The sequence below is a fragment of the Mizuhopecten yessoensis genome, unplaced genomic scaffold (genome assembly GCF_002113885.1).
Source record: "Mizuhopecten yessoensis strain PY_sf001 unplaced genomic scaffold, ASM211388v2 scaffold10089, whole genome shotgun sequence".
Taxonomy (NCBI): Eukaryota; Metazoa; Mollusca; class Bivalvia; order Pectinida; family Pectinidae; genus Mizuhopecten; species Mizuhopecten yessoensis.
This window is the reverse complement of record NW_018408373.1, coordinates 140,517-168,483: the sequence shown is the minus strand read 5'-3', so window position 1 is coordinate 168,483 and position 27,967 is coordinate 140,517. Positions and strand designations below refer to the sequence as shown.

General features: G+C 34.9%; 1 protein-coding gene across 4 annotated transcripts; it reads right to left on the bottom strand.

Annotated features, from left to right (window-relative positions):
• Positions 1-144: 144 nt before the first annotated feature.
• LOC110459512 (protein transport protein Sec24A-like) lies at positions 145-27,954 on the bottom strand. 4 transcript variants are annotated; one of them, XM_021511812.1, is made up of 24 exons: positions 27,646-27,954; positions 24,517-25,194; positions 21,687-21,782; positions 21,191-21,280; positions 18,494-19,035; positions 17,635-17,931; positions 16,934-17,052; positions 16,248-16,350; positions 14,087-14,113; positions 12,324-12,450; positions 11,565-11,674; positions 10,857-10,923; positions 10,342-10,506; positions 9,610-9,767; positions 9,384-9,485; positions 5,773-5,896; positions 5,231-5,389; positions 4,764-4,937; positions 4,093-4,203; positions 3,707-3,885; positions 3,005-3,142; positions 1,752-1,949; positions 1,349-1,452; positions 145-1,114 (listed from the first exon to the last, which is right to left on the bottom strand). In XM_021511812.1, exons 1-24 carry the CDS (start codon positions 27,725-27,727, stop codon positions 1,000-1,002), a joined length of 4,065 nt encoding a protein of 1,354 aa, XP_021367487.1. In that variant the 5' UTR covers positions 27,728-27,954; the 3' UTR covers positions 145-999. The 4 variants fall into 4 exon arrangements, with proteins under 4 accessions (XP_021367487.1, XP_021367488.1, XP_021367490.1 ...); XM_021511813.1 differs by lacking the exon at positions 14,087-14,113; XM_021511815.1 differs by lacking the exon at positions 14,087-14,113 and having other exon boundaries at positions 12,324-12,447.
• Between the last annotated feature and the right edge of the window lie 13 nt (positions 27,955-27,967).

Genomic DNA, 27,967 nt, shown 5'->3' with positions numbered 1-27,967 from the left:
AGAAAATTCCAATGAACAGACAATATTGCAAGTCTATTACAAGACAATCCTCATAGGTTCAAGAGAGGTGCTGGTGATATGTTGTATGATACATGTATAACTTAATTTGTTTTTCAATTCTAAACCACTGGAAGAATTCTGAACCAATTCTGAACCACTGGAAGAATTCTGAACCACTGGAAGAATTCTGAACCAATTCTGAACCACTGGAAGAAATACACTGAAACTTATTTCAGATGCTGCCCTGTAATACTTTTAGTTTAATGGTCTGTGTACAATAAACGATGACTTTTGTATGACCTACAATAATATAATGTTGCCTCTGATGGCTGATCTATTGTTATATTATTGGAACAATGTTAAACACTTTCTCAAAACAGTCAACTGATGAATCTGGGCATACTAATTTAAAACATCAATCAAGTCCATTTCATTCTTCAGTATGCATTTATTTGTGATTAAAAAAAAAAAATCATTTAAATACCTAAGTTATGAATTATATCATCATCTGGGTTCAATAGCATGTGATATAAAATCTGCCTACTATGTTCATGCAAGAACCAGTATCACATGTTTCATACTCATAGTTATACAGGTGCTCTTTCAAAATATTTATAAATTATACTGTCATGTCATTGGTCTACTATCATTATACTGTTTGCGTTGATAATACATCTTTAATTCAATCTGTATCTATCACAGGCTATTCATTAAAATTTGAATGCAATACTCTCGATTTCTCAATAAGTGATGAGAACCTCGCGTAGAATTCCTCGTAACTCTGGAAGCCTTACCAAAGATCCAGTCTATCATGTAATTTATCACAGGGACCAATTAGATATCAAGTCCCACTACAGCTGTAGGGCAACAACTGGCTTCTCTATCTAGTATCACAATGATCAGGTGTGTCACTGTCCATTAATGTGTCTGTCTATTCAATATAGTCCAGCACTGCCTCGATGCCTTTGTTAAATACGTTCTAAAAGCTCATGGCCGTCGTCAACTTTTCACTTGCTTTTGTATGTGCTGTAGGAACTCATAGTAAGACATGGTGGACTCTGTTCTGTCCTCAATCATGTATCCAAAGAATGTCAGGCGGTTTTTACTTTCTTCTCTGAAATTGAGATATCAGAAAAGATTTTAAAGTATGTACAGGATTATTTCTCTTCTGAAACTTTCATCAAAATTTAACAAGACTTCTCAGATATTGAAATATTTTGTTGAATTGCATTGGGTTGAAATTAAAAACGGACATCTTGTAGATACACACTGATTTATAATATTTTTAATTGATTTAATGCAAAATATTTTGCTAGCTAATAACATTGAAAGTTGTAATCCAACTTACTTGATGACTAGGAAACTACAGCCTCCAGGTCTTTTGTCCATTAAAAAGCTTACAAAGTTGCGCAGTTTTTCTGACACAGGATTATCTAAATCGGGTAAATCAATCTGTAAATGAGACAAAAAATGACATGTTATCTCTTTTAGTCTACATATATTTAAATTTTCAGCTTATCTGCATATAGAATCTTACTTTTGAGGTTGTGTAGCCTACAACCTGAAAGTTCCACATTATTCTTGATACAACTATATCACAAACTCCAACAGAAACTATTACTACAGACTAACATACAAAATGTTAGTAATGTTTGTAAAAACCACAGCTTTCCTTCTATGAATCTTGGAACTATTGTTTACATATTTCACACTTGAAAAGAAACAGGATCTTGTGAGCGAGGTCTACATACCAATCCGTCCATGATGGACTGATAGTTGGGTGCATTGAACACATCCTGACAAAACTGGTTGCTGGTGGCACTGCCCACATATAAGTACATCATGTCATAGGCATCCAATAGATACACGCCCTGGCGGTCAACATTTGCCGAGGACAAGTGTAAAAGCACAGGATTTGGTATCTCTTCATCATCAATCACATCCACAGGCTGCAGGAGGATAAGGTAAAAAAAATAAATTGAATTTCACATTTTTTTTTTAAAACGGTAGTAACAGACATTATTATCCAATATTACAGTTGTCTCTATCTGCAACTGATAATTGTAATGACTACAACTGTAAGCTAAAGGCTTACTAATGCAAAGCAATATAGTCTCCCACCAGTAATGATTTCTTTATTGGCTGAGCTGTACACTTTTTTAAGTATATAGGTCACTCACATACTTCCTGTACTCCCTCTCGATGCCAAAACATACCTGCAAACCAAAACTTGTTTGCCCATATGAACAAGTTTTGCTGAAAGATGTAATGCAGATATTTTCTCCAATATAAAGCTGTAATACATGTTTCCTCCAATTCTAGGCACCAAACAAGAGGTTTGGGGCCCATGCTTTTGCTTATCTAAATAAAACAAGTATTTCGCACAAAGGGGCATAACTCCATCAAAAAGGGTCGAAATCTCAAATAAAAATGCTGGTGCACAAATCCAACTGTTAGTTAAGGAGGAATTGCTCGGACAAGTATTTCGCACAACTCCACCAAAAAGGGTCGAAATCCCAAATTAAAATGCCAGTGCACAACTACATAAGATACCGATCATTCATGCAAACTTTCAATGAGATCCACTGCTAGTTAAAGATGAGTTGCTCAGACAAGTATTTAGCACAAAGGGGCATAACTCCATCAAAAAGGGTCAAAATCCCAAATTAAAATGCCAGTACACAACTACATAAGATACCGATCATTCATGCAAACTTTCAATGAAATCCACTGTTAGTTAAAGAGGAGTTGCTCAGACAAGTATTTCGCACAAAGGGGCATAACTCCATCAAAAAGGGTTGAAATCCCAAATTAAAATGCCAGTGCACAACTACATAAGATACTGATCATTCATGCAAAGTTTCAATGAAATCCACCAGTTAGTTAAGGAGGAGTTTTCCGGACAAATAACTGTGGACGACATCCAGACAGGGTGATTCCAGTATACCCCCCTAACTTCGTTGTAGGGGTATACAGATTTACAAAGCTATCTTTTAGTACTTACACAGCCGTCGATGTTGTGTACAGGGTACAAGTCTGGGTATATTGTCTGGAGCAGGTACTGCAAAGGCAGGCTCTTACATTGTTGTAATGCAAACACGCGGTCATCCAGTCGAGTGTTGACACCGTGACGGAAAGCAGACTACAATGACAAAGATATACATTCTCCAAAAGGAATTCCCGCATTAAATCGGTCACATAACTTGCCTATTTAGTAAAGCAGTCTATAATCAACCATGAAGTTAATTTTTCCAGAAATAAATCTACTGTCTTTAAAGATTGATACACTGGAAACATTTCTATCATGGTACCATGAAGATTTCAGCATTTCTTGGCAGCTTTTATTCATCATACTGCTAACGGTTTGAAAAAAAAAGGTTTAGTAGAATAAATCTATTGATCAGATCAAGGTTTTGGTAAAGAATTTCAAGGTCTGCATCAACACTTAAAGAATCTGCCAGGATTAGCTCCCCAAATGCTGGACATACACTTGATAAACCAGTCATTCCATGTAAATGAGAACCAGACTTTTCTGTAGTAGATCAAATTGTAACAAATATTTAGTGTTGTATATGCATGCACAATTCAATGCTGGAATAATATTACTGCTTAAAGTATAAAGCAAACATTTTTCTCACAATGCCTGCAATAGATGTAAAAGGAATCAGAAATTTGGATAACCACACTCCCTAGTGATGAGACTTACACTTTTGAGCAGAGCAAGGACTAGAGTGGGGAGTAATCTGATGGAAAATGATGTGGGAAGACAACCCATTCTCTGTGAGGCAGGCAGGGTATTTCCAAATGAGGACAGCGAGTCTATAGCAGCATTAATTAATGCCTCACGTGCATCAGACATGCTGGATGTGACACTGCGATCAGCACCTGCAAATATAGTTTTAAATATAAAATCAGTAACATGTATTAGGTCATATTTGGACTTTGATCCTGAATAAACCTGGACTTTGATCCTAAATATATCATAAATGGACATATGTTTACAGTTGACTATCATCCCAGTAATTGACAAATTAATTTGAGATTCAGTTACACAAGAAAGCATAAAGATTGTTAAAATGATTTCCCACACACCCATCTTAGCTAGGAGATTAATGATGGCCTTCTGGTCAGCTCCCGCGATCACTTCACTGATTTGGTTTGTCACAGGTAGGCACATGGTGTGAACTCGTATCCTCCTCTCACCTTCACAAAACATATATCAAAACAATATTTCAATTCACATATTCGTTTCACCTTCACAAACACATATCAAAACAATATTTCAATTCGTATATTCGTTTCACCTTCACAAAACATATCAAAACAATATTTCAATTCACATATTCGTTTCAACTTCACAAACGCATATCAAAACAATATTTCAATTCATAAATTTGTTTCACATTCATAAACATATTCATACAATATATAAATAAGTAATATTAAACGCTACTATCTATGCATTATCAAAATCAACACCAATTTAGAAACAACTTATTTTCACAGACACTTTAAATGAATGCTGGATAAAAATAGAAAATGTCAAGTCAATATTTAGGAATAGTTTTAATACATTGTACTTGTCCTTTTAACGACATCAGAATTTTAATTTGTGAGAGGAACAAAGACACATTTTAATTATTATTATTATTTGTGTCTGAACAAATCTACAAAATATTTAAGTTTTGACTGTATCACCTCACTCATTTACACAAAAATAAGTGCTGATATACATTGACTTGATAGATTTTTAGGGTATTTACCTTTACTAGAAGTGTATAGAAGGGCAGCTTGGAAACAGGCTGTGCTGGTTTCAGTGAGAGAATCCTCTATGGACATCTGCATCCCAAACCCAGCATCAGGGTTGATGTTTGGTAGAGACAGCAGGTCAGTTGACCGTACAAAGAAGTTGCCATGGAAAGTATGTATACTTAGTCCTGGAATTATATAATATAATATATAAAGCTGAGGTGTTTAAATTCTCTATCTTTTGTAGAATATCAATCAAATTGGAAGAAGTATTAGAAATTTGCCATAAACAAATTTTTGAAGATGACGTTCCTACAGCTATTACCATACAAAAATCAGAGGTCAGGTAAACTGAAAACAACATTCCAAAAGCTCCATGAGAAAAACAAATAGGTGACTCTTTCTTTGGTAGACAAACAGTTTTGAAATGAAGGAGCTGATGTTGCCGACATCAAAGGATCGAATTAAGATATGTACTTACCTTTAGTACAGCGTATCCTCATAACTGCTTCAAATCCAATCTTCCTGGTGAAATACCTCCGAAGATCCTCTTCAAATTTATCTGCTAATGATCTATTCTTGACTGCATGAAAGGATGGGTAATACTCCACAGTCCCACCAGAGTACTTGGATATACAAGCTGGAACAAACAGTGTGAATAATCGTGACAAGCAGAATGCGCCAAACTATAACAACAGTGTATACATGATTATTTTTGCAGAAGATGTTTATATTGTTTAATAACTTGTGCAGTATGAATTTACTGCACAAGTGATCGTACCTTTACAGGTAAAATTAGACTTAATATATATCAAACCCATACACCTATAAGATAGATAAGTACCCATCAACCTTGTAAATATTATTTTTTTATACAATATACCAAAGGTCCAACAAATGCATTTTATCTTCAAAGCACTATAAATGTGCCTACCTGCGACTAAACATACGTTTAAATGACACTCAAAACTACTTGCCACGTGCCACCAGATATTAGCCAAACTCAATAGCAGTGTTACTTACAGACTGTGGCTAGGTCGGCATATTGGCCATTCAACATGAATAGGTCTACAGCGGTCTGCTGAGCTGAACAATCCAGGGCCAATTTCTTATAAAAATCAGTGGCAGGACCCAGATTTGAAACATTCTGAAAGCAATGAAATATATCTATGAAAAGTTCTGCCAAAAAAAGAGAAGTTCATGGATACCCTTGCACACCTGTAAGATAACAATGTTGTAATTATGTTCAAGGGGCATCACGCTGAAGTGACTTTTTTTTGTCTTTTTTCCAAATACTACATAAACATATCAAGTGAGACTCCTTATGGAAAATGCCGATCGGATTTGGCTGAAATAGATTCATAAAAATGATTAAATCTAAGATAATCATCGGTATTTCTACCTGTCTGACCAACGTTTTGTTCAGGGATTTCCCTCTACTAGCACATGCGCATAGCACACCATTTCTTTGTAAACAAAATGACTGGCCGTGTGAAGTAAGCCAAAGAAAAGTGTTGTACCGTGTCAGCTACGAAGCGAATAGTTGCCAAATGGTCAAAAGATAGCGCAAGGGGTACGTTACGGAATCATTATTGCCAGTGGGAAGTATTCAAAGCAGAAAATAACTGCCCTAGCAGTCAGTACGGTGCATGTTTTCTTCCGGATAGCGGCCGGTTAAGCTGAAATAAAATCGACAGAAATGCTAGCGCTGTTTATGTTATGAATAAATATCTAAAACTATTAACCTCGCTAGTATCATTGTGTGAGTTTGAACACAGATGAACTTAGTTTAATATGTTAATGGGCATGTATCGGAGAGAGTTTACTTTGTGTTTTTTATAATTATACAGTGGTTTATGCAAACGAAAGGGATAAGTGACTGGTTAGTTTGATTTTGCCATGAGGCCCCCCAAGGGATAACTGCTGTGATGGCCACGGCGTATTCTGTTCTCTGATCCTCTGTCGGTGCTCGGGGTCAAATGAGATACGTGCGCTATTAGATTTACATAATTTATAATATTACCGGGATCAGTAAAATGGTATGATTTAATTATATTGCTGAATTAAACGATTGTTTTTTGTTTTGACATGCAAGTTTTAAATTAGTACTAATATAATACCCGGCCTGCCCTGGCGCGACGACGCAATATATAAAAAAAAAATCGCTCTTCGTCAGAAAGCTACGTTATCGCAGCTAGATTAAAAATGTCAAAATGACGGACCAGGATGAATAACTGAGGAAGGAGAACCTACTTCTAGTAAATAGGATCGCATAACACTTTTTTTTTAAATCGTAATTTTTCAACAGTTCATGTTTTCATATGATGTTGACTTAGAATGTATGATCATGTAACAACCTTTTCTCTATAAAGAATAAATTTTCGACTTCAGATAGAATCGGAATACGTATTGAAAACAGGGGAAAAAATATTTGATTACGTTATAAAAATGGCGCGTGCTGCCGATAACTACGGCTTCTGTTTCGGACCAAAGGAACTGATTAAAGAAAAGTTGTCTCAGCATAAAAAGGTCCATTTAAAAGTATGCTTTAATCTCTGTAAAGTATTGAAAAAATATAATTATCAAGTATCTCAACACGTTCCTTATTGACACATATTCTACATGTACACGTAGTGGTTTTGCCATACAGTTTATTGTGTGTGATGGTTAATATGACTTCCTAAATGTTAGCGTTTGGAGACAGTGAAAGTGGGAAAGAGAGTATACATAGATTTATATTCATGGTCTAGAAAAAAAATGGCCAAAGACATTGAGTTGTTTAATGTAATAAATAAATTCACAAACGTTTCCTTTTTATATTCGCGTGTAGTTTGTCATTGCATATATGCACTTTATGTAAACATTTGAAAAGGGATATTCGTCTCGTGAATATTCCTTTTTACAGAAAGGTTTGTCCCATTGTTGAGGGAGTGTTTAGCCCCGTACCACCTGTACCGGTCACGGGAGAAGGCTGTGATAAATTGTAAAAACTTGTGCCCCATCCTTTGTTTAATTTTATTGGCAACAAATTTATGTTAAAAGCTAAATAAATTTAAATTCTTAATATTGGCAAGTGTGCAATTAACTTCTGATGATGAATAATTACTGTTCAATAAGTTTGAATACGGAATTAGAAATCATATAACTTGGTTTCATAGTGCGGTAAGAAGTTGCAGTTGCCTGACGGCCCCTCTCTGAGGGCCCCTTTGTAAACCGTTTCATCTCGCTCGCACCACTTGTGTTTGCTGCCTAATCAGGTGACGTTATCGGCGCTATTTTTAGCCGGGCTTTCCCGAACAATTCAAGTGGTCAAACTGGACATTTGGAACGGACTATGAATATGGGGATAGCGAGGTAACATAAGTGGAAGTGCATACAATACATACATTCATTAAAAAAAAAACGCCTTTTCACGTGATGTCCCTTTAATAAAGCTAGTTATATGCAGTTAATTGATTGTTATTAATGTAAAACAATTTAGCACCTGGAATTTTAAATGTGATTAAAGTGCAGGTAGAGTTGAATAATCATCCGTTTACTGTGGTCTGGCTATTCCATCAAATACAGTTACACATGCCAAAAACCAACAACCAATCACTGCCTAGCTTCCAAATAAATATGCATGCACAGACAGTGTCTTGTTGCTCAATAGAAACACTAGTTTGAACAAAAGGTGCTCAGACAGGGTTTTGTTTTTTTACTTGTGTATTACATACTAATGAAGTGAGTTAGATCGTTCTCTAGTTAGAACAGTGTCACTTTGATTAACAGTATATAAATATGACATTCATTAGCAGGTGACAGTGAATATTGTCAACCCAAGAAAACCATTGTCACCGCAGGCGAAGCCAAGGGTGACAATGGGTTTTTGAGGGTTGATAATATTCCCTGTCCCCTGCTAATGAATGTCATATCTATTTTGTTACACCAAGTCTTTGTTGCTCAGAAACGGCAGCAAACCTCGATAATGACATCTTGTTTGTTTATAGTCTGCTGTTGACAATCGCTATCGCACTGGCGCTTGATAAAATTGTCTGTTGCCGTCAAACGTTCTTGTGACCATCACGGTGGGGAAACGAAGCGGTGAAAGCACATTTTTGGCACATGTGATATTTTTCACTGTCTCATGGCAATATCATCCGCGCCCCTTAAAACCAATGTATTTTCAGAGTATGACAGAGATTTTTGTTTAATTTTCTCCCAACCAATCAAATGGCTAGAAATTCACTTGAGGTGTAACAATATGAGATGTATATGCATACAAAGTAGGAACTCTCCACTTGAATTGGTTGCCTAGGAAACTGTATGTTGGTACTGTAGATCAAGGCCTAATGTCAGGCTGATCGATGTCCCAGTGGCTGTATTTCTATATGCAACACATTGCTTGACCATAGTTAAAGTCCAAAACCAGATATCTTGATGTAAAAGATATCCTTTTGTATCAGGTCAAATGGATTGACAAAGCACATGCACTGATGAAACAAACACATTATACATCTCACTTTTTGGAGCTGGAGTATTAAACAAAACATTTTCCGTTTTTCAACTATTTATAATAACAGATATGGTGTAAAACCATTTCTTCTCAATATTAAAATATAACACATTTGTTTAACTATTAACATGGTATGTACCTTGGTTGTTCTCTGATTGGAGTCCTCCCTGGCCTGAAGGGCACCTGGCCCTACGGTTGGTAATACGGTCTGCATCACTGTGACACGCCCACCATTTGATGACTAAAATAACAGGGAAAACAACTCAAAAACAATCCATAAAAACTTTGAATGTAGCAAGTTCAACATCAGTCAAGAAAGATGATTTATAAAACTATTTCTTAACATTGTTTATCTTGAGACCCACCATGAGTTTGTATGCAGCCTGGAGTGCTGGTCCCAGGGCACTGCCAGTTTCCATGTTACCCTCAAACAAGTTGGGCAGCTGATTGAGCAGGTCAATGACCAGCTCCTTACTTTCCTGTAGGTTCACCAGTAGGTTGTCTGGGCAGGGCAAGAACACATCTAAAACAGAACAAACAGCATGGTAGCAGGTCCTTCTTAAATTAAACATAACTTAGTGTCAACATCAACTGCACTACAAATAAAGGAATTTGCAAAGGAGGGAATGGTAAATAAAACATAACATATGTGTGACTACACTCCAACATTTATTCTATTTGGACAGGTAAATAATTAAAGCTTTGTCATTTTGAAATGATTGAAATGAGGACCGAAAGAAACGTACTTGTGAAATTTGCAGAAAACCTATCAACTGACGGTCGAGGAAATTGAGACAAAATAATTGTTAAAGACAGATTACACAATGCAGCTGAAAGGCAATTTGAACAGCTCAACATCTCATGAGGGTAGGGTAAAACACAAATAAGGAAAAGATCACTTTGTTAAAGTTTTGAATTAAATAAAAAAGCAAAGTTTCAATTTAAACTTGGTGTTCTTCTAGAATCTCTATTGTGACTACAAATAACAGAAAAGAAAACTACCGATGCCCAAGTTTAATCATGGGTAGATAGGTATGCCCATGTAATATATTAATCTTCTTACACATATGGCTCTGTCACCATATATAACAGCATACCTTCTAGGTCAGAGACGATAAGCATCTGTGGCTGTGACTGTCCTGCGGCCAGATTAAAGAAGTGGAGTGAGGAGTCGTATACCAGAAACCCCACCTGTGTCCTGCTGTCTTTGGGAATCTTGTCCAGCTCATCCAGTAGAGTTTGGCAAAATATTCTTAAGTATCCTGTATGGTAAACATGGGTTTGTTTCAACTTCAATTCCAACTTTATATCCCATCAAATATGGTGTTATCAAGCTAAGAAATTAATTTCTAATTAATAAAACCAAGATTTAAAACTAAATCACATAAAAACGTTAAATTACACCATGAAATTATTTATGATGAAGCTCTTTGAACATATTCACACATTAATAAATTAGCATAAGCAAAAATACAATTAAACTTGATAACACATACGGTTTCATAAATGCCCATCTTGGTATTTAACAGGAAAACATATGGTATCCATACACACATTATCCATATATACCTGAAATTTAACAGCACACATAACACACGGTAATGATACGAACCTGTTTCTACTGCATTAAAAGACACATCTAACAGATAAAGATACACTGCAGGCTGAGGTGGTCGTAACTGCAAATAGAAGCATCACTGAATTTATTTCTAACCTCACAAGGGTTATGATGTTTTATATACAGTGTACGTTACAAAGTTCTTTGGCCCAACTGATATAGAATTCAATTAAAACAAATCAAGATATTATATAACACACTCTCTGTTTTTAAATTCTGTGATAAATTGGTTCAAATGTATATCAAAATGTAGACATATATGTAAGAAGCCATGTTGATATATTCCAGAGTACTATATCGGGCAAAAGGTATTTGTGATTTGGGAAAAATATGTGATGGCAGTTAGGTTTTTGCAAAGGAATATCCCCCCTCCCACCATTTGTTTTCAGAGGTTAAAGTGAATTTTCAAAGAGTAAAGCAGGAATAGTAGCCATTTGTTTTCAATGTCAGAACTGAACACTTTGTTAAAGCCTGCATGGATACATCGGGGAATGTGCTTGTTCAGGAAAACTGTCTGCTGTGGATCAATGAGTACATACATTGTCAGGCATTTTCCTTTCTAATCTGGATAATCCTTGTCCATTTACCTATGCATAAGCAGAATATTTCTAAATCATCTATTAGTTTTTTAAGTGTTAATTTGATTTCTGTGGACTTCTTCAGATTTTTTCTCTCCAGAAACTAAGAACTTGTTGCACTTACCATATACTCAGATGGTGCAATAAACTCTATTGTAGCTGATTTAATCTCCGGCCTTCTCTGAGGATCACCATAGGTTTTACTAACAGGATCAAACTGAAACTCATCCGGCACTGAAATGGACAAAGAAAAAAGAGTGTTTGACAATCGTGAGAAATCAATTTAATATTTACTTAAATGTCAATACATTCAGTTACACAAACTTTTTTCAAATATATCCAACACAAAAAAAAAATCATGAATATTCATAAATATTCCAATGAAAAGGAGTTCTCTTCTGACCAAATGAGAAAAAGAACTGTTATAAATACAAAAGCATACTTTTGCCTATATTGCTAACTATTTTGTCTTTGACGTAATTGTTGTAGGTCATCTTTCTATAACATTAATACATGTAACTCTACTATATTAAGATGTTGTAACCTACCCATTTTACATTGTAATTGTAATAAAATGTGGCTACTTGTTTCATATTTTGTATACTTTTAGACCTGAAGAAAAAAGAAGACTTGCACATCTTTAAAAACAAATTATCTTGTAAAATGAAAATCAACAATGCAAAATTTCAGAGTTTAAGTTAATAGTGTAATGCCACATTGTTGGCATGCCCAGTATCTAGACTACCATATTAAGTACATTTTCCATTTTCCAACAAATTAAAAACATAACATAGAGGTAAAAAAAAATCAGTTTTAGAAATCAAATTAACTAATGCTTAAAATTAAAGAAGTTACTTAAGAATATCTTTACACATGTACTTACAATCATTAATTCTATAACACAAATTACACTTCCAGCGCCTCTGGTCAACAAAGGACACATATGGGTTGATGTAGGTCCGACAGGATCGACACCGCACTATGACACTTGACTGTATAACAGGTAGCTGCTGAAAATACAAAATACAAACTATGTTTATACAATCAATTAAGAAAATCAGATAAAGTACAACTTAGTGACTTATTTCACCAGCCAATCTGCATGGGTTTAATACCTCAATGTTGAAACAATTGGGCTCACCTTTGTTGGGCATTTCCATAATTTAAATGCACTCAACTAGCATTAGAAGTTTTCTACATATCAAATCAAATTAAGATCACTATGTTTGTGCCAATTATGTAAACAAAGTTTTGGTTTTTAAACTTATATCGAAAATATAGAATACCAATGGTATCAATTTGTCAGAAATTTGGCATAACAGAATCAATATGCACTCCTTTAAATTTTATTTTGAGAGATAACTTTTATTAAAAGAAGCACAAAAAACCCATGCAAATTTGGTGGAATTTGAACAAAATAAAATAACTGAACTTTAGTTGAAAATTACATTTGCACATGACTTGAATTTCAGTTAGGGCATTCATTTTAGGGGATGATTAAACAAACATATTTTGCAGATATTCTGGAAAAAAATGCATGTATCATAATAAACCAGTGGTGAGACTACATAAAGGGATTTAACACAAAGCATCCATTACCATTGTTCATAAATATAGATGGCATACTCCCAACATAGCCATATCATTAATGAACAAAATATTCTGAAAATATTCTGCTCTAATTAAGCCTATGAGTTTTATGAACATTCTAGATACCACCATCTCCCTAGCAAGCAATACAAAAAAATTCACCCACTAGCAGCATACATTATGTGAAAACTGTATCATTGTCAACTGTCGACAACTGAGGCTGAAGTCTTTCGGTTTTATAATTCCATATATATGTGCTTACTATGTATTTATTTGTGACAAAAGTTCTTCCACATGACTGGAGATTTTCACTGTCATTTGATTTTGTTGGGTTTATTTTTTTTAAATGGAAGCATAAGAATTTCATTAGTATATTTGAATTAAAAGTTTACCTGACAGATAGGAGGTCATGGTTACTGAATATTTCACTTGTTACATAAATAGTTTAAGCCAATGTTAAATGCAAAATTTTGAAACACACATAAGGATTGAAATGCCTCTTTTTGATATTGACGAGTATTTCACATAGTTTAGTTCAAAAATATTCTCACGACATGCATGTGTAGTAGCAGGCAATGGAGAAATGTTTGAATGGAACTGTGTTGCATACCATTCTAAATATCAAAAAAATGTTTTTTTATCCTTATATTTCCATTCAAAACAAGAAATTATATTTGATCTTTCTGGCTGTTTTTTTTATTTTTTATTTTTTGGTTCATGATACATTTCTATATTTGAAAAACTGCATATCAAAAGTCAGTGGTTTCCTTTCACATATGGAAAAGTAATTGATGTTCCAACCGCTACTGATAAAATTATTGTAATATCTAAATTGAATATATTTACCAATCTGCAATTGCTAAATGTTAGCTTGGTAAACAAACAAAATACATACCAGTAAAACAATTAGGTGTTTTTAGAAATAAGTATGATCACAGTAATTCACAAAAAATAAACAAATCCAGCACAGTCTGTACAGTAGACAGTGATACAGCCCATGCTTTTGTTTCAGATATTACTAGGAAAAGGATTGAAGTCAAAATTAAAAATTCTTACTCCATTCTCGCCAAAATCATCGCAAATCTATAAATAATGGGAGAGAAAAGGAGAAAGGGTTATATAATGCCTGAATAGTATTTGTGGACACAAAAAAATACACATTTTTGTAAACTAACACAACAATACCATTTAAAACAGTAAGTAGTATTATGATCACAGAAATACAAAGGATATTCAGACCTATGTCAAATCTAGCAGTCTGCACTCTAAAAATTGATACAACCTAGGGTTTTTGAATTTCAGACATTACTAGGGAAGGGGTGGAAGTCAATTGAAAAATTGTTACTACTTTCTCGCCAAAATCATCCCAAATCTAGATATTTGGAGACATAAGGAAAAAGGGTTATAAAATAAAATTGCTTTCACAAAGTCCATATGGACGAAGATATTACCCAACATCCCACACACATTATCTCATTGGAGGTGTATATATATACATGTTTTATCAGTGGTTTTTTTTTTACCAAATATTTACAACAGCCTGTTCCTATATGAAATGGGAAAACATAGCACTATTTTTATTGAAATTGGTAATATAATCCACAGCAAGTCTACAGATATGAGGGAAAGGATACACATTTCCTCACACATATCTCACAGGTCTTATAAGACACTGATACTCTGCTTCAGATAACAAGACAAATGTCTAAAAGTCAATCACTTAAATGACTTTTGGAGAGCTGTTCTATAAATTGACAACACACATTCAAAAGCAGTAATTGTCAGGGAATATACTGAATTTGATATTTTTCAGGGTTTAAACATCTTCACAGCAGCTAAGGTCACATGAAGACAGATTCCTCAGGGAACACCACTAGACAGAATGTTGAATCAAGGAACTACAACCAATGATAACACTTTATGTGTGTCCTTTAATGACTTGCATGGGAAGAAGGTGCTTTAAATGTTACAGTTTATCAACAGGCAACCAGACAGCAGGCTGTTCTTGTTTTTCACCATACCATCACAAGTTTCAATTCTTTAATTCTAAATTTAAATTAAAAATTCCTTTATATTTATATACAAATCTTCTGGTGGGGGTGGGTGGGCTAGAAATGATTTAAAAACACTCATTTCCATGAGGCCAATCCTGGTAACATGACTGCCATGACCTGGTTATGCCAAGCAAATCAGGTACATGAACAAGGGTTCCTAGGTTATTACCCAATTTTTTTAATCATCCCACGTGCACGTTTCCAAAAATACAGTTGAACCTTGTTATCTCGAACTCTTTTAACTCGACACCCCATTTATCTCGAAGTATTTCTCCGGTCTTGGCCAAATCTCTTCTTTATCTTAGTAAATAAAACTCTGATAATTCGAACCCTGAAACGTCGAAACACTTGGATACTTCGAAGTAAGATATTGGTTTCAATAGCGTAAATCCAACATCAAAACATTGTCTACTTCATTGTGTTCAAATTTTATTTTGTCACTAATCAATTCTTTGATACAAATAAAGCCGAAAGTATGACATCTCGCCATTTATGTTATGAATATCTTTCCTGAGTAGACAAGAATGAAATCGATAAAAATAATTTACGATAAAGCTTCAGACTATAAAGTTTCCGGACTGTTAAAACCATGCTGTTCATAATAAAAAAACAAATTCATCAATGTTGATCAACAGTATTCTGTACTTACTGCGAGTCAGTTTAATGATTTGTACACCCAAACAGACGACAGTGTAAACATGAAAATTGGTCACAAAGCGTGGTCATGCATAAAAGAGTTCCAGTAAAAATCACAACCTAGGACAGCAGCCAGTATGGTTTTGAAAGTCGATCGACTTCGAGATAACGAGGTTCGACTGTATATGCAGTTTGCCTTGACTACTGCTTTCAAACATACAGTAAGTGATCTCTGTAACATGTGATTTTAAAGGTAATAAGTACACTGTAAGACAGCTTGTTATAATGCGCTAAAGCAGGTACTCTGGGCAGCCCTAATGAATTCAGTAACCATGCTCCATTTTAAAATAGGCAGGAAACCCAAATAGCTTTTAAATAAAGCATGCTCTTTTATTTAACTTAGCTAAACACTTGTAATTAATAAACCAGCTAGCAAACAGCACAAGCAAACCCACAAATTTTTATCCACAATCTGCTTTCAGGGCGAATTAAAATGAAAGTAAAGGTTCCTCAAAATAAAAACATACCGATAAATCTTTGAACGGGTGAATTAGGATGCCTAATGGTAGCCTCGACTTGCTCAACAATGATGAGGATTGTGGAATCGACGTCAAAGTACAACGGAACACACTGAAAAATAACCACATAAATTAATCTTTATTATGACTACGCCAAAATACAACACTAAAATTCAATAAATATTTGTCAAAAGAAAGCAGACTTTATTAGTGACCTGTAGTTTTGATATCATGTGGCTTCTTTGGCTACTAACTTTCCCTTTTCATAAGGTGGGAACAGCTCCCTTTGATTGTGTAATATCTATTTACAGGGATAGGGAAAACACCCTTGAATTGTTTAATGTTCACTTTCCTTATGGGGTGGAAGAAGCTCACTGTTTAATAATATCAATTCTCCTTATGAGGTGGGAAAACTTATATTTTGAAAAAGGTGTACTGTTCGATAGCAAAATTGATACTATTTCAATTAATTTGTGTACTATATTTTAATACAACTTGTTTGAATTGTGAATTTAAGTGACTTTCCTTATTCAAAATACTATTTAAAAGACATGGTGCCTTAAATATCTTCAATCTACATTTAAATAAATTTGACATATTTATTGTAATATGGGGTAGGTTAGGGGGGATTCCTCTTTTGTTAAGATAAGACCTGTTGTGATCCCTAACTAAAGCATCCCTGCAGAACCACTTACTCAGGATTGCAGTTTGCTTTTTTATGGTCATACGATAGCTTTGGTTTTGGCGTCTCTATCCCATTGGCCGGGATCAGTCTTTTCTCCTGAAGTAGATTCACAACCTTTCCTCCAGTGTCCTGAAGAAAGACATTAAATTAGTGTTGTTAAGCATTCATTTTTTGCTAGATGTATCATAAAAGATCAATGATATACCGGTAGTAGTAAATAGGCAGTATTAATACTAATATTAACGTCAATTCATGTACACCTATCTTAAAGTTAACACAAATCAAGTTTTTCAACATCATTTATTTTTACTTGTATTAAAATAAGCATAGAGGATATTTTAGTCTCTAGGGGCTTGGCAAGATCCTTGAATCAGTCCTGATGGCAAGACCATGTTTATTTCTCAATTTAAAAAAAAAAAAATGTATATTAATATGATACATATTAATCTCCAGTTATGACCCAATGACTAAGTCCTCAGGAACTGACACCACCAGGGTGATCATCAGTCTCATGGTAGCAGGAAAGCGATTAACGAGATTGATTACTAAAATTATTTTTAGATAGAATCTTATATAGTCCTGTTAAAAATGTAATGAACTGTAAGAAATAACACTTAGAGTGAACACATTTTCTGAAGGGTCCCCTGCAATGTTTTAAAAGTGTTCTACTACTATCTCAGTGTCTCATTTGTTACAGACTTTTCAACTTACCTGTAAACTCAACATTTCAAATCCACTGTTCATTGCGTTGGGATTTCCGACACCCCCTGGTCCTCCCATTGGTTGGCCAAAAGGAGGTGCCATTTGATTGGATCCTCCTTGTGAATTGGGAAGGCCCATGCCAGGACCTGGGGGAAACTGTGACTGTCCTGGCATGCCAGGTCTTGGTGGTCCTGACATCCCTCCACTCTGACCTAAATACCCCTGACCCTGGGGGGGTTGCTGATTCTGCATAGGCAGTTGACCATACGGAGAGTTAGAAGGTGCAGTCTGCGCATTCTGGTTGTTCTGTAAAATTGAAACCAAACTGACATTACAATGTAAATAACATATTATCAGATGCTTTTTTCTGGCCTTTTTTGAAGGCCAAATTTCTACTTTGTTCTTAGAACAATGCGTAGGACAACACAATTTACAATCTTCTTGATAAGTTTTACCTGCCCAAAATGAGATGTCTACTCCTAGCCTCAGCATGCATGGAAAACTCAAAAGGTTTTCTGAGAGCCTTATGGAAGACAATTAAAAGTTATTCAGTCTTGTGGTTAGAGGAAATTTCAAGAAGAAGATTGCAAATTGTGTAATTCTCAGATACACTAGAACAGATTTTTTTTTTTACATTTTCATACGTTTGATATTAGTAAGAGGAATGACAAAAATACATTTTCAAGGATAAGACACACAGAAACCAACAATTAGATTCATGTTTAGGAATGTAGAATCAATCTTTTATTGACAATCAAATAAATTCTTTCATATCAAATAATATTTATCGAAGTTTTGGGTCTAGTAGCAATGTCTTACTTAAATTTATATTGGGATCATATAATTGTTAATTGAAATCAGGTCTTACCACTGGATGGCCAATGTGTTGTGTCATTTGGTTGGTGTTCCCTTGAGGAAGAGGAGGGCCAGCTAGAGCATTCACACCTCTTATCTGCTGTAATGGGAGTCCACCAGATGGCATCTGCCCAGGACCCCCTGGTAATGGAGGTCCTGCCATTGACCTGGGTGGGCCTCCAGACATATGAGGAGGAGCTCCAGATATAGGGGGAGGTGCACCAGACATAAGGGGTGGAGCTCCAGACATAGGGGGCGGGGCTCGAGACATAGATGGAGCTCCTAGCATAGGGGGTGGAGCTCCAGACATAAGAGGTGGAGTTCCAGACATAGGGGGCAGGGCTCGAGACATAGGTGGAGCTCCTAGCATAGGGGGTGGAGCTCCAGACATAAGGGGAGGGCCACCAGACATACGGGGTGGAACTCCAGACATTGTTGTTGGGCCTGATGAAGGACTCTGCATACCAAAAGTTCTTGATGGACCTGATCCTAAACTGGATGGAGCCATCATGGATGTAGGTGGGCCTCCAATAATGCTTGGCACCTGTGTATTACCTGGAATTAAATGATGGATGTTTAGTTATATTTTGTCATTGGAAAGTATATTTACTTACCATATACGACTGAAATCCATTTTAGCTAGGTTTCTCAGTCACATGTCATCAGACAAATAAAAATGCAGCAAATAAAACTGTATATCATATTGGTTATGATAAACAATCTCTTAGATTGAGCCCACCCCTCAACTTCAGGAACAAATGATTGAAATAGGGTTTTACATAATTTTCTAAATTTCAAACATTTTACAATAATAGCTCTTCCAATGATTTCAATACATTTGCATTAAGACCTGAAATGATACCATCTTTCAACATGGACAATAAAAAAACCTCGGCATCATCTACCTATGAGCAAAGATTTGACCATCATGCAGTTTTTATTAACAAAGTTGGTCAAATCTTTGTTTTCAATCAATGTTCACCCCCTACCCCCAAATACTTTTGAATGTACGATATTTTGTTTGGATAGGAGCTCATGTGCTATTATTGGATTGGTTAAATAATTTCACTAAGTAAAACAAAATTGGATAATTGTGTGAGAAATTCAACCAGTTTCTGACTCCTACTTCTCAATAATTTTATAATTACATATTGTACATATGTACGACAAATGCAAGTTATGGATACTGACCTTAACTTAAATTATAAGTATGTGTATATCGTTATGTCAATTTAAATATAATACTAAGCCACTACAAAATATCATTATAACCAGATTTAAAATTAAAGCAGTCGACCATCCCAATGAATTTGGTTTCACATTTATGAGATTGTAAATGAAACATCCAACCAATTCAAATCATTTTTGCTTCATTATTATTAAAGACATGTACTCAAATTAGGAAAACTCAAATACACTGGTGGCATGCACTTTTACTAATAGACAGAGCACTTTTTAAAAATATTTTTAAGATTTCAACATTTATAAAAGAATAGTGCTTTCCTATTATGGCTTTGTTAGATTGTGTATATCTCAAAGACAGAGAAGCCATATTAAGTGGGATAGACTTCAGCTTTAACATGTTGAAAATGACATGCTGGATTTTGTATTAAGTCACACAATGCATATATGTACATACATGCTAGATTTTGCATGATAAAATGTAAACTTTTGCATGATAAAATGTAAAAAAAAAAAAAAAAAAAAAGTATGTTTCCCCAGATACTCAATTTATAACATTTGCAACATATAAACATACAACACAATTACAACTACCTGTACAAATATCAAAATACAAAAGGTCAATAAAGCGTATTTGAAAGTGAATGATAATATTATTTAGGGAACTAGCTTTATGTTCAACTAGTATAATTGAGACTGATACATTATGCATTTCTTTAAAGTCTGTGTAAGGTAAATTTTGAGTGTGATGGATGTATACAGCCTTTACAGGATCCTTTACTGTTAATTGCCCATACACAATTGACATTTACATACAGTAGAGCACTGAGTATTGATATTACAGATATCAACTCCTTCATTGTCCCCCAAAAAATGGCTTGTGTATTTGTAGATTACTGCTAGAGTATTGTCCCCTTGTACAATGATCTTAGCTTACCTGTATATACACTGCCAATCACCATTCAGGTACCATCCATGATCGGTACTTTGTACTTACATTTTACAAATTTTAGAACTTGTCCAATGTAGAGAAATTATTATGATTACTTTTCTTTCGAAATATTTCTTCACTGGTATATAAAAATTGTATATAGGTTCATATAACACAGCCAGTGCAATATTTATAATTGAGTGCCTTTGAAGTTGATGCCTTTCAAAAAGTACAATATGGACTTTTGTCACCTCCAAAGATTTGTAGACTTGACATTAGTTTTGTACCATATATATAACAACTAATAAAAGTGTATTAATACACTAATAACAGTGTTGCCAAATCCTTGAACATATTTTACAACTTGTAAATTACTGTAAGTATGCTTTACTGGTCATTTGTCTGATGAAGGTGAAAGAGTTTATAATGCAGAAGTCATCTAAATGTAACACATTAAAATATTTCACTGATATTGTGCTAAATGTATATGAACCTGTACAAAATCTATTATAACTGCTTTTATTACAAACATATCGTTTCTATGTTGATCTATTTACAAGTGTATTCATTTCTAACAAATATGAAAATATATCTTACTCTCGATGCCACTTAACTGTCCCTCGACAGCATCATATAACTGATTCCCTAGCGGGGAGGGGGCTCTCGAAGACTTCCGAGATGTGGGCTCTGCAATAACCGAAACATAATTTTTTACTTCTTACGGTTTTCACTTAAATGTTAATAACTTGGAACAGGTAGGAAAACTAAAAACCATGATGCAACAAAATTGATGTGGAGACAAAATTAATCGCATTGTAAAATTGAAAATTAATATGAGGATATTACATAATTAAATTGTTTTGCCATGCAACATGCTGAAAATATTCCCAGAGCTAAAAGAACTTCACATCAGGTTTTTTCAAGTTAATTGTAATAATTATAAAATAATGATTAAATATATTAGAATTGTGTAATTTATTACATTAAGTATTTCATTTGCAACATATATATGCATGCGCATATAGCATTAACCAAATGTTTTTGTTCTTTTTTCAAAATAAAAAATATTGTAGTACACATCCGTGATAACTACCTGAAATGTTTTGTGTTCCTGGAGTTAGTGTCATGCCGACTTGATGAGAGTATTGGCCCTGGCCATGAAAGGGTACTGGCAGACCACCAGGGCGCTCTATAATGGGGACACACATATATGTACAACAGTACTAGTCAGTACCAGAAAATACTATGCTTCAAGATTACGCTATCATAAGACCAGATAAAATTATATATGCATATAATTTATTTTTTATTTTTTTTGTCTTTTTTGATTAATTAATCTTATTATACAGGTTACTTGGTATACAGATCTAGAGCAGTTATAAGCTTTCCTTTTTAGTTTATCAGTACATGTACTTCTTTTAAAGTAATAAAAATACATGTGTACATCAAGCACAGGTAACTATAGCTGAACTTACACAGCTTCAGGCACAAGTTAATTTTGTTTATGTTTTAGGGCCTATCCTGTTAGTGATGTTGTTATTTATCATATCCGAGCTATGCACTAATATTTGTAGTTTGTTTTATTTTGTTTAACGTCCTATTAACAGCTAAGGTCATTTAAGGACCGCCTCCACTGTGTGCAAGATATATTTGTAGCAACTGCCTCTTACTTCTCTGACTATTATGAGTCCATGACAGCTATTGGGCTGCAAGATGGAACAGCACCACAAATATTTGGATGTATCAGAGTTAAGAATTTATATAAAAATGTAAGGATCCCAAATTGAAATCAAACAAACACTACACATGTACCATATTCTTTGTCAAGGTAAACCATATTTATAGTAGTTTCTTATTTATATGGAGCAAAAGAAGGTCTGGACTTCAGAGGCTTGTTTAATTTTAACACATGTACATTTAATTTGGAGAAAATCATTAAACAGGGCGGGGCTTCAGCGGCTAAATACATTTTTAAGCAAACAAAAGCTGAATTTGTTGATCAGGTAATACCTATAGCTATTAAAAGTAATAAGAAAGTGACAAATTTGCCACCTTTGCATGTATGCATATTTTGAAAATATGCATGTGGAAACATATTGAATAAACATATTGAATTACACAATGTCATGTACACTATCCATTATATATATATACATGTAGTTTTTGGGAAAAATATCAAAACTGGTATTATGGCAAAACATGTTGAGAGCCATCACATACATTTTATATGTATATTGAATATTACAGTAGCGCATGCAATTGCAGTCAATTCAGACATGCACACTTCATTTTGAAACAAGTTTTGTTTGTTGCTTTAGCAGATCAACTGTACATTTGAACCTTTCATTTTCTTGCAGATCTATGACTGTTAACAGTGTTTTTACCAGGTTTTTGTCAATAAGAAAACTGAGATGGCTATATATATATACTACAAGATGGTCTATAGTAAGCAGAAACTATTTATCTTCTAGTTTAAGACAGAAAACAAATAACTTGGTGTGCAATACGAGCCTGGTAGGCTTCTTGTATTACAATTGCCACAATATTCTGCTATGCTGCTGAGGAGCTTATTATCACTCCAAGCAAATACTGAATGGTTGGCTACAGTACTAGTTTTCTATACAAAAAAACAAGCAGATGTTACATCTGTGTATACATGTATTAAATGAATCTCTGATATACAGTGTATATCACCTATACTAACATTTCACACACACACCAAATTTAATTGTCTGTTATAAGGTTGCAGATTCAAGCATTTACAACCATTCATGAATCTAAAAGGCAACAGCTGTGACAGTGCATTCAGGTACGATGAATGTTCTACAGTTTTCATAGGTATTATTATCAAGCGAGGCGGTACTATTCACTTAGTGTTATAAATATAATAAGCATGACAGAATTATTATCATGATCATTAAAAAGTAGTACTATTCAATAATATATATACAGTATAATATTAAGCATGACAGAATGTCGTTAAATGAGAGATATACATGTATGTATATTACTTTTGTAATATCATCAAAATCAATGTTATATCAATCCAACTCTAACTCCCTAGATCAATAAACATCCATTAAAAAGAAGATACCAGAAATTGAACCACTCTGACACTGGCCTTTGTCATGATCACACAATAAAATATAAAGCATGCAGACAGAATAGCTTAATTAACATTATTGTTGTCAATGAGAGCTTGGACCCAGTCACCTCAATCCCCAAATTTGTAACGGAGTATGTATAATCTATACTCTATATATATTATTATTATTATTATATTAACCTGGGACCTTGGATTGTAATGTCAATGCAAAGTGCCTCTTTCTTTTTTTCTAAAACACCCTGATCATGACCCCAAGCTCCAAATGTTATTGACAGCACTGATCATGCAGATACAGTAAAGCACATGTACATTTGTCTATATATATGTATGTATGAAGCATTGAAAAATGTTTGAGATTTATTTCCATTCAATAAAATATCTGGGAAGAAAGAATCAGAATATTAAAATATTTGATCTTCAATTCTTTGTTTATATTAAATCTGAACAACATAATTGATCATTGATCAACACAATTTTGCATCCATACATGCATGTGCATTTTATATCTATTCAGGTTCGTTGTTAAAGCTATTTTGCGATATAGATTTTTTACCTCATACATTTTTACATTATACTGTACTAATAAGTAATTGGGCTTATAATTAATTATACTGCTTTGAAAATTTGCTTTAATACTTGACGTGCACTTGAACAGAATGAAAACCATACTGCTGTATGATATTTGCATAAAGACTAAAAACGATACAAGTCCATATATTATACATAACATAGTACACATTTTTCCAAACTATTTGACACAACTTATTCAATAAATTAAATGAAAATAAAAGCCAATTATGGTAATGATCAAATTTACCTGCAACAGAGCCTTGCATCTCTGATGAAGTTGGAGGCCCAAGAGGTGGACCTAATAATGGTTGTTTTTGACTTGTATTAGATGATGTTGGTGGGCCACCCATCAAAGGCCTTGCACCTTGTCCACTACTTGGGGTGGACATCATGCCAACTGGTGGCCTTATGTTGTTGAAAGTGTTTGACTGAGGAGGAATACCACCTGGCAATGATGAAGGTTGTGTAGCGTTCATTGTCCCCATTGGTGGTCCCATGTTTTTCGAGGCCATTGACATTTGTGAAGGTTCGTTTACCCCCTGTCCTCCTGGTTGTGAAAAGTTCTGCGGAGGTGGAAGTCTATTGCCTTGATGCAAATTACCATTGAAGTTCTGTACAAGAGGTGGTGGTGTTCCACCAAATCCATTCACATTAGAACCAGGTCCATTGTTAACACTTGGTGCAGAACCTCCATAGCTAGTAGGAGGAACACCCATCATGGTCTGGGGTGGACCACCTGGTCTGGACATTGGAGGAGGGACCATTGCATTAGGGGGTAATCCTGGTGCATTTCCTGGAGGTCTCATATTGGGAAGTGGTGGACCCATTCCAGGAAATCCTTGACCAGGCTGTATACCTTTCATTGGTCTAGGTGGTCCTTGAAATCTTTGAGGTCCTAACCCAACAGGTGCTGGAGGGAAAGCTCCTGGTGTATATAAAGAAAGATATGATCAAATTATATACCAGTATGTTTTTTAGAATATATGTATCTCCTATTATACACACATATTACTTTAGCAAGGAATCAAGTAGTACAAGAATAATATTTTGCAACATCAGACATGTTGGCCAATTTAGCTAGAATAAGCTACACTAGGTACTTTACATTTTACAAAGCATCTAGATATATATACAATTCTCACAATTGAATCAGTATACGTAGTTGGATACAATTTGAGAGTTTCCCAGGAGCTCTACCCAGGTGAGCCTTGCCTTCATCATTGGTTAAACATTATTAGCTTGTAGATTTATGTGCATTTGGTTCAACATTATTTACAAGCAAATCTCTGGTTACAGGTTAAAGTATAGGTTTAAATATGAAAGGTTCACTGCCAGCAGGTATACACATTTACAGGCATCATTTAAAACAGTTCTACAACATTCTAAGGGAATTTAGTTTGTTACAGGTATCTGATATGCACATACAGAAAGTGCCGAGTGTTGTTTTTAGCTTGCTTTGTTTCTTGTATAGCTTTAGGCAGTGTCCCCAAGCTCGAGTGTGCAATGGCCTTGGCCATGGATATATTTGTTATCTACAGTGTCTGAACTTAACTATAGATGGTAGACCCATAGGCATTCACCATAAAAACCACTGTAGGCTATGGAAATCATTCAATTCACAGACAGACCAATTTGTGCATAAAGTTATTTCATACGATCTGTTTGATTCAGTAGTATTACGTATACTATATATTGATAGCAAGGAGGATAAGGCAAAAAAAAGTTTGTTTAGGGTCTCTGACCCTACCTAGATTTTAACACACACACCCCTAAACTTTTCTTGGTCATGGCCTTGAATTAGACAATTTCAGTAGTCTATAAGAAAACTATATTACATAGCACTTTTGTTTATGGCATGTAAATTAGAATTTTTAAGACTGTTATTCCTGAACAAATGTAGTCCTCATGAGTAGACATGAGACATAGCCTTAATTATTAGACACTACTTGTCATATATCACCTGGCTAAATACCTCCTTACAGGTGCTTGCCTTTGAAAGTATGTATACATCTCAATACTGATGTTTAAGAGGGGTCTTGCAATTGACTTATCACTTGTTTCAAATCCAGGGTGACCCAGACCATTCTATCTTTTAGGAGAATGTGGAAGATTAACCTTTAGTAGTTTTGCAGTGAGAATGTTCTTTCACAAAGTGCCACCTTACTTCAATGATACAGCTAATTGAATGTTACATCAGAAACACTGTAACCACTACAAAGAGATCTACAGAAACTAACGGATTGGAGTAACACCTGGCTCTTGCGATTTCAACTGGAGAAGTGCAAGCACATGCAATTGGGAAGAAAGATCCGGACCCCAATTTCAGATACGTACTACTGGGACGCACTCTAGATAACGTACAGGAGGAGTATAAGTGGCAAGGTGAAGAAAGCAAACTTGATGTTCGCACTTTTAAGAATATATCAACATCTAGATGAAAAATCTTTCATACCTCTATATAAGACCCTTGTACAGACTCACCTTGCCTATGCTAGCGCCGTATGGTTCCCATATAAGTTGAAACACATAGAAATGAGAGAAGGAGTACAGAGGAGAGCAACAAAACAGATTCCAGGAATGTCAAACCTCACATATGAAGAACGATTGAGAACACTAAAGCTATCAACACTAAAATATAGACGCCACCGAGTGGACATGATAGAAGTATAAACGGTTACAAGTGGCGAATACGACCATCAATCATCAAACTCTATCAAACTGCGTAAAGACCATGTAAACAGAGATCAAGGGAGGGGAAACTCAAGGAAACTACTTGTACAGAGGACAAAATTGAACATCAGGAAGTACAGTTTCAGTGCGAAAAGGCAAAACTGTGGAATAGTCTTCCTGAAGGTGTGGCGTATGCTAGATCAATGAACTCCTTTAAAAATAGGCTGGACATTTTTCTGTAGTACACAAGATGTGTTATATGATTAAAAAGCAGACATCAAGGCCGAAACTGGTAGTCACTCTACAATTAGACAGTTCAGAGTCCGACGAAGAGGACCTGTGTTGGAAAACCACCATATATAGGTAACCATAAGTAAGTAAGTAACACTTTTATGCTCAACTGAATTTCACAACAAAACGACCACATTCATGATAAATAGTCAACTTACCTGTCCCTGATGATCAGTTTAGAACGATTTCAGTCAGGTCTGTGTTTTAAATTTCTACACTGTAAAGTAGAGTGATGATAATTCACAACAACAATACGTGTAGTAAGACGCGTGTACCTTGCAACGTGGAATTTGAAATATCGCATCAAAATACGTCACTTTCTACAACGTACATGGTCGCTTTTGTGACTTGTTAACGAACTAGATATATATGTGTTCTATTTATCGGGTCATAAATGTAATATGGATATACAAACCCTGGTTTATGGTCATCTGTGGTGGATTTGGTTGTTGAGGGGGTCCATTTGGATTGTATTGTTGCTGATTCGCATCCGCCATGTTCTCTCAATATGACTGCAGATTACGATGACTTTAGTGGATTAGTGTGGCTCATATGACCACACCCATACCAAGATATATATAAATGGAATTCAAAAGTTGTCGCTAATAGTCTGTTCAAACAGCAGACGACAAAACAAAATCCCTGGTATCATAAAACATCACAGAAACTAACATAAATTGAAAGTCCATTTTGTGAACTTCGAAGCGGCGGAAATAGATCTAAACAAACTGTCATGC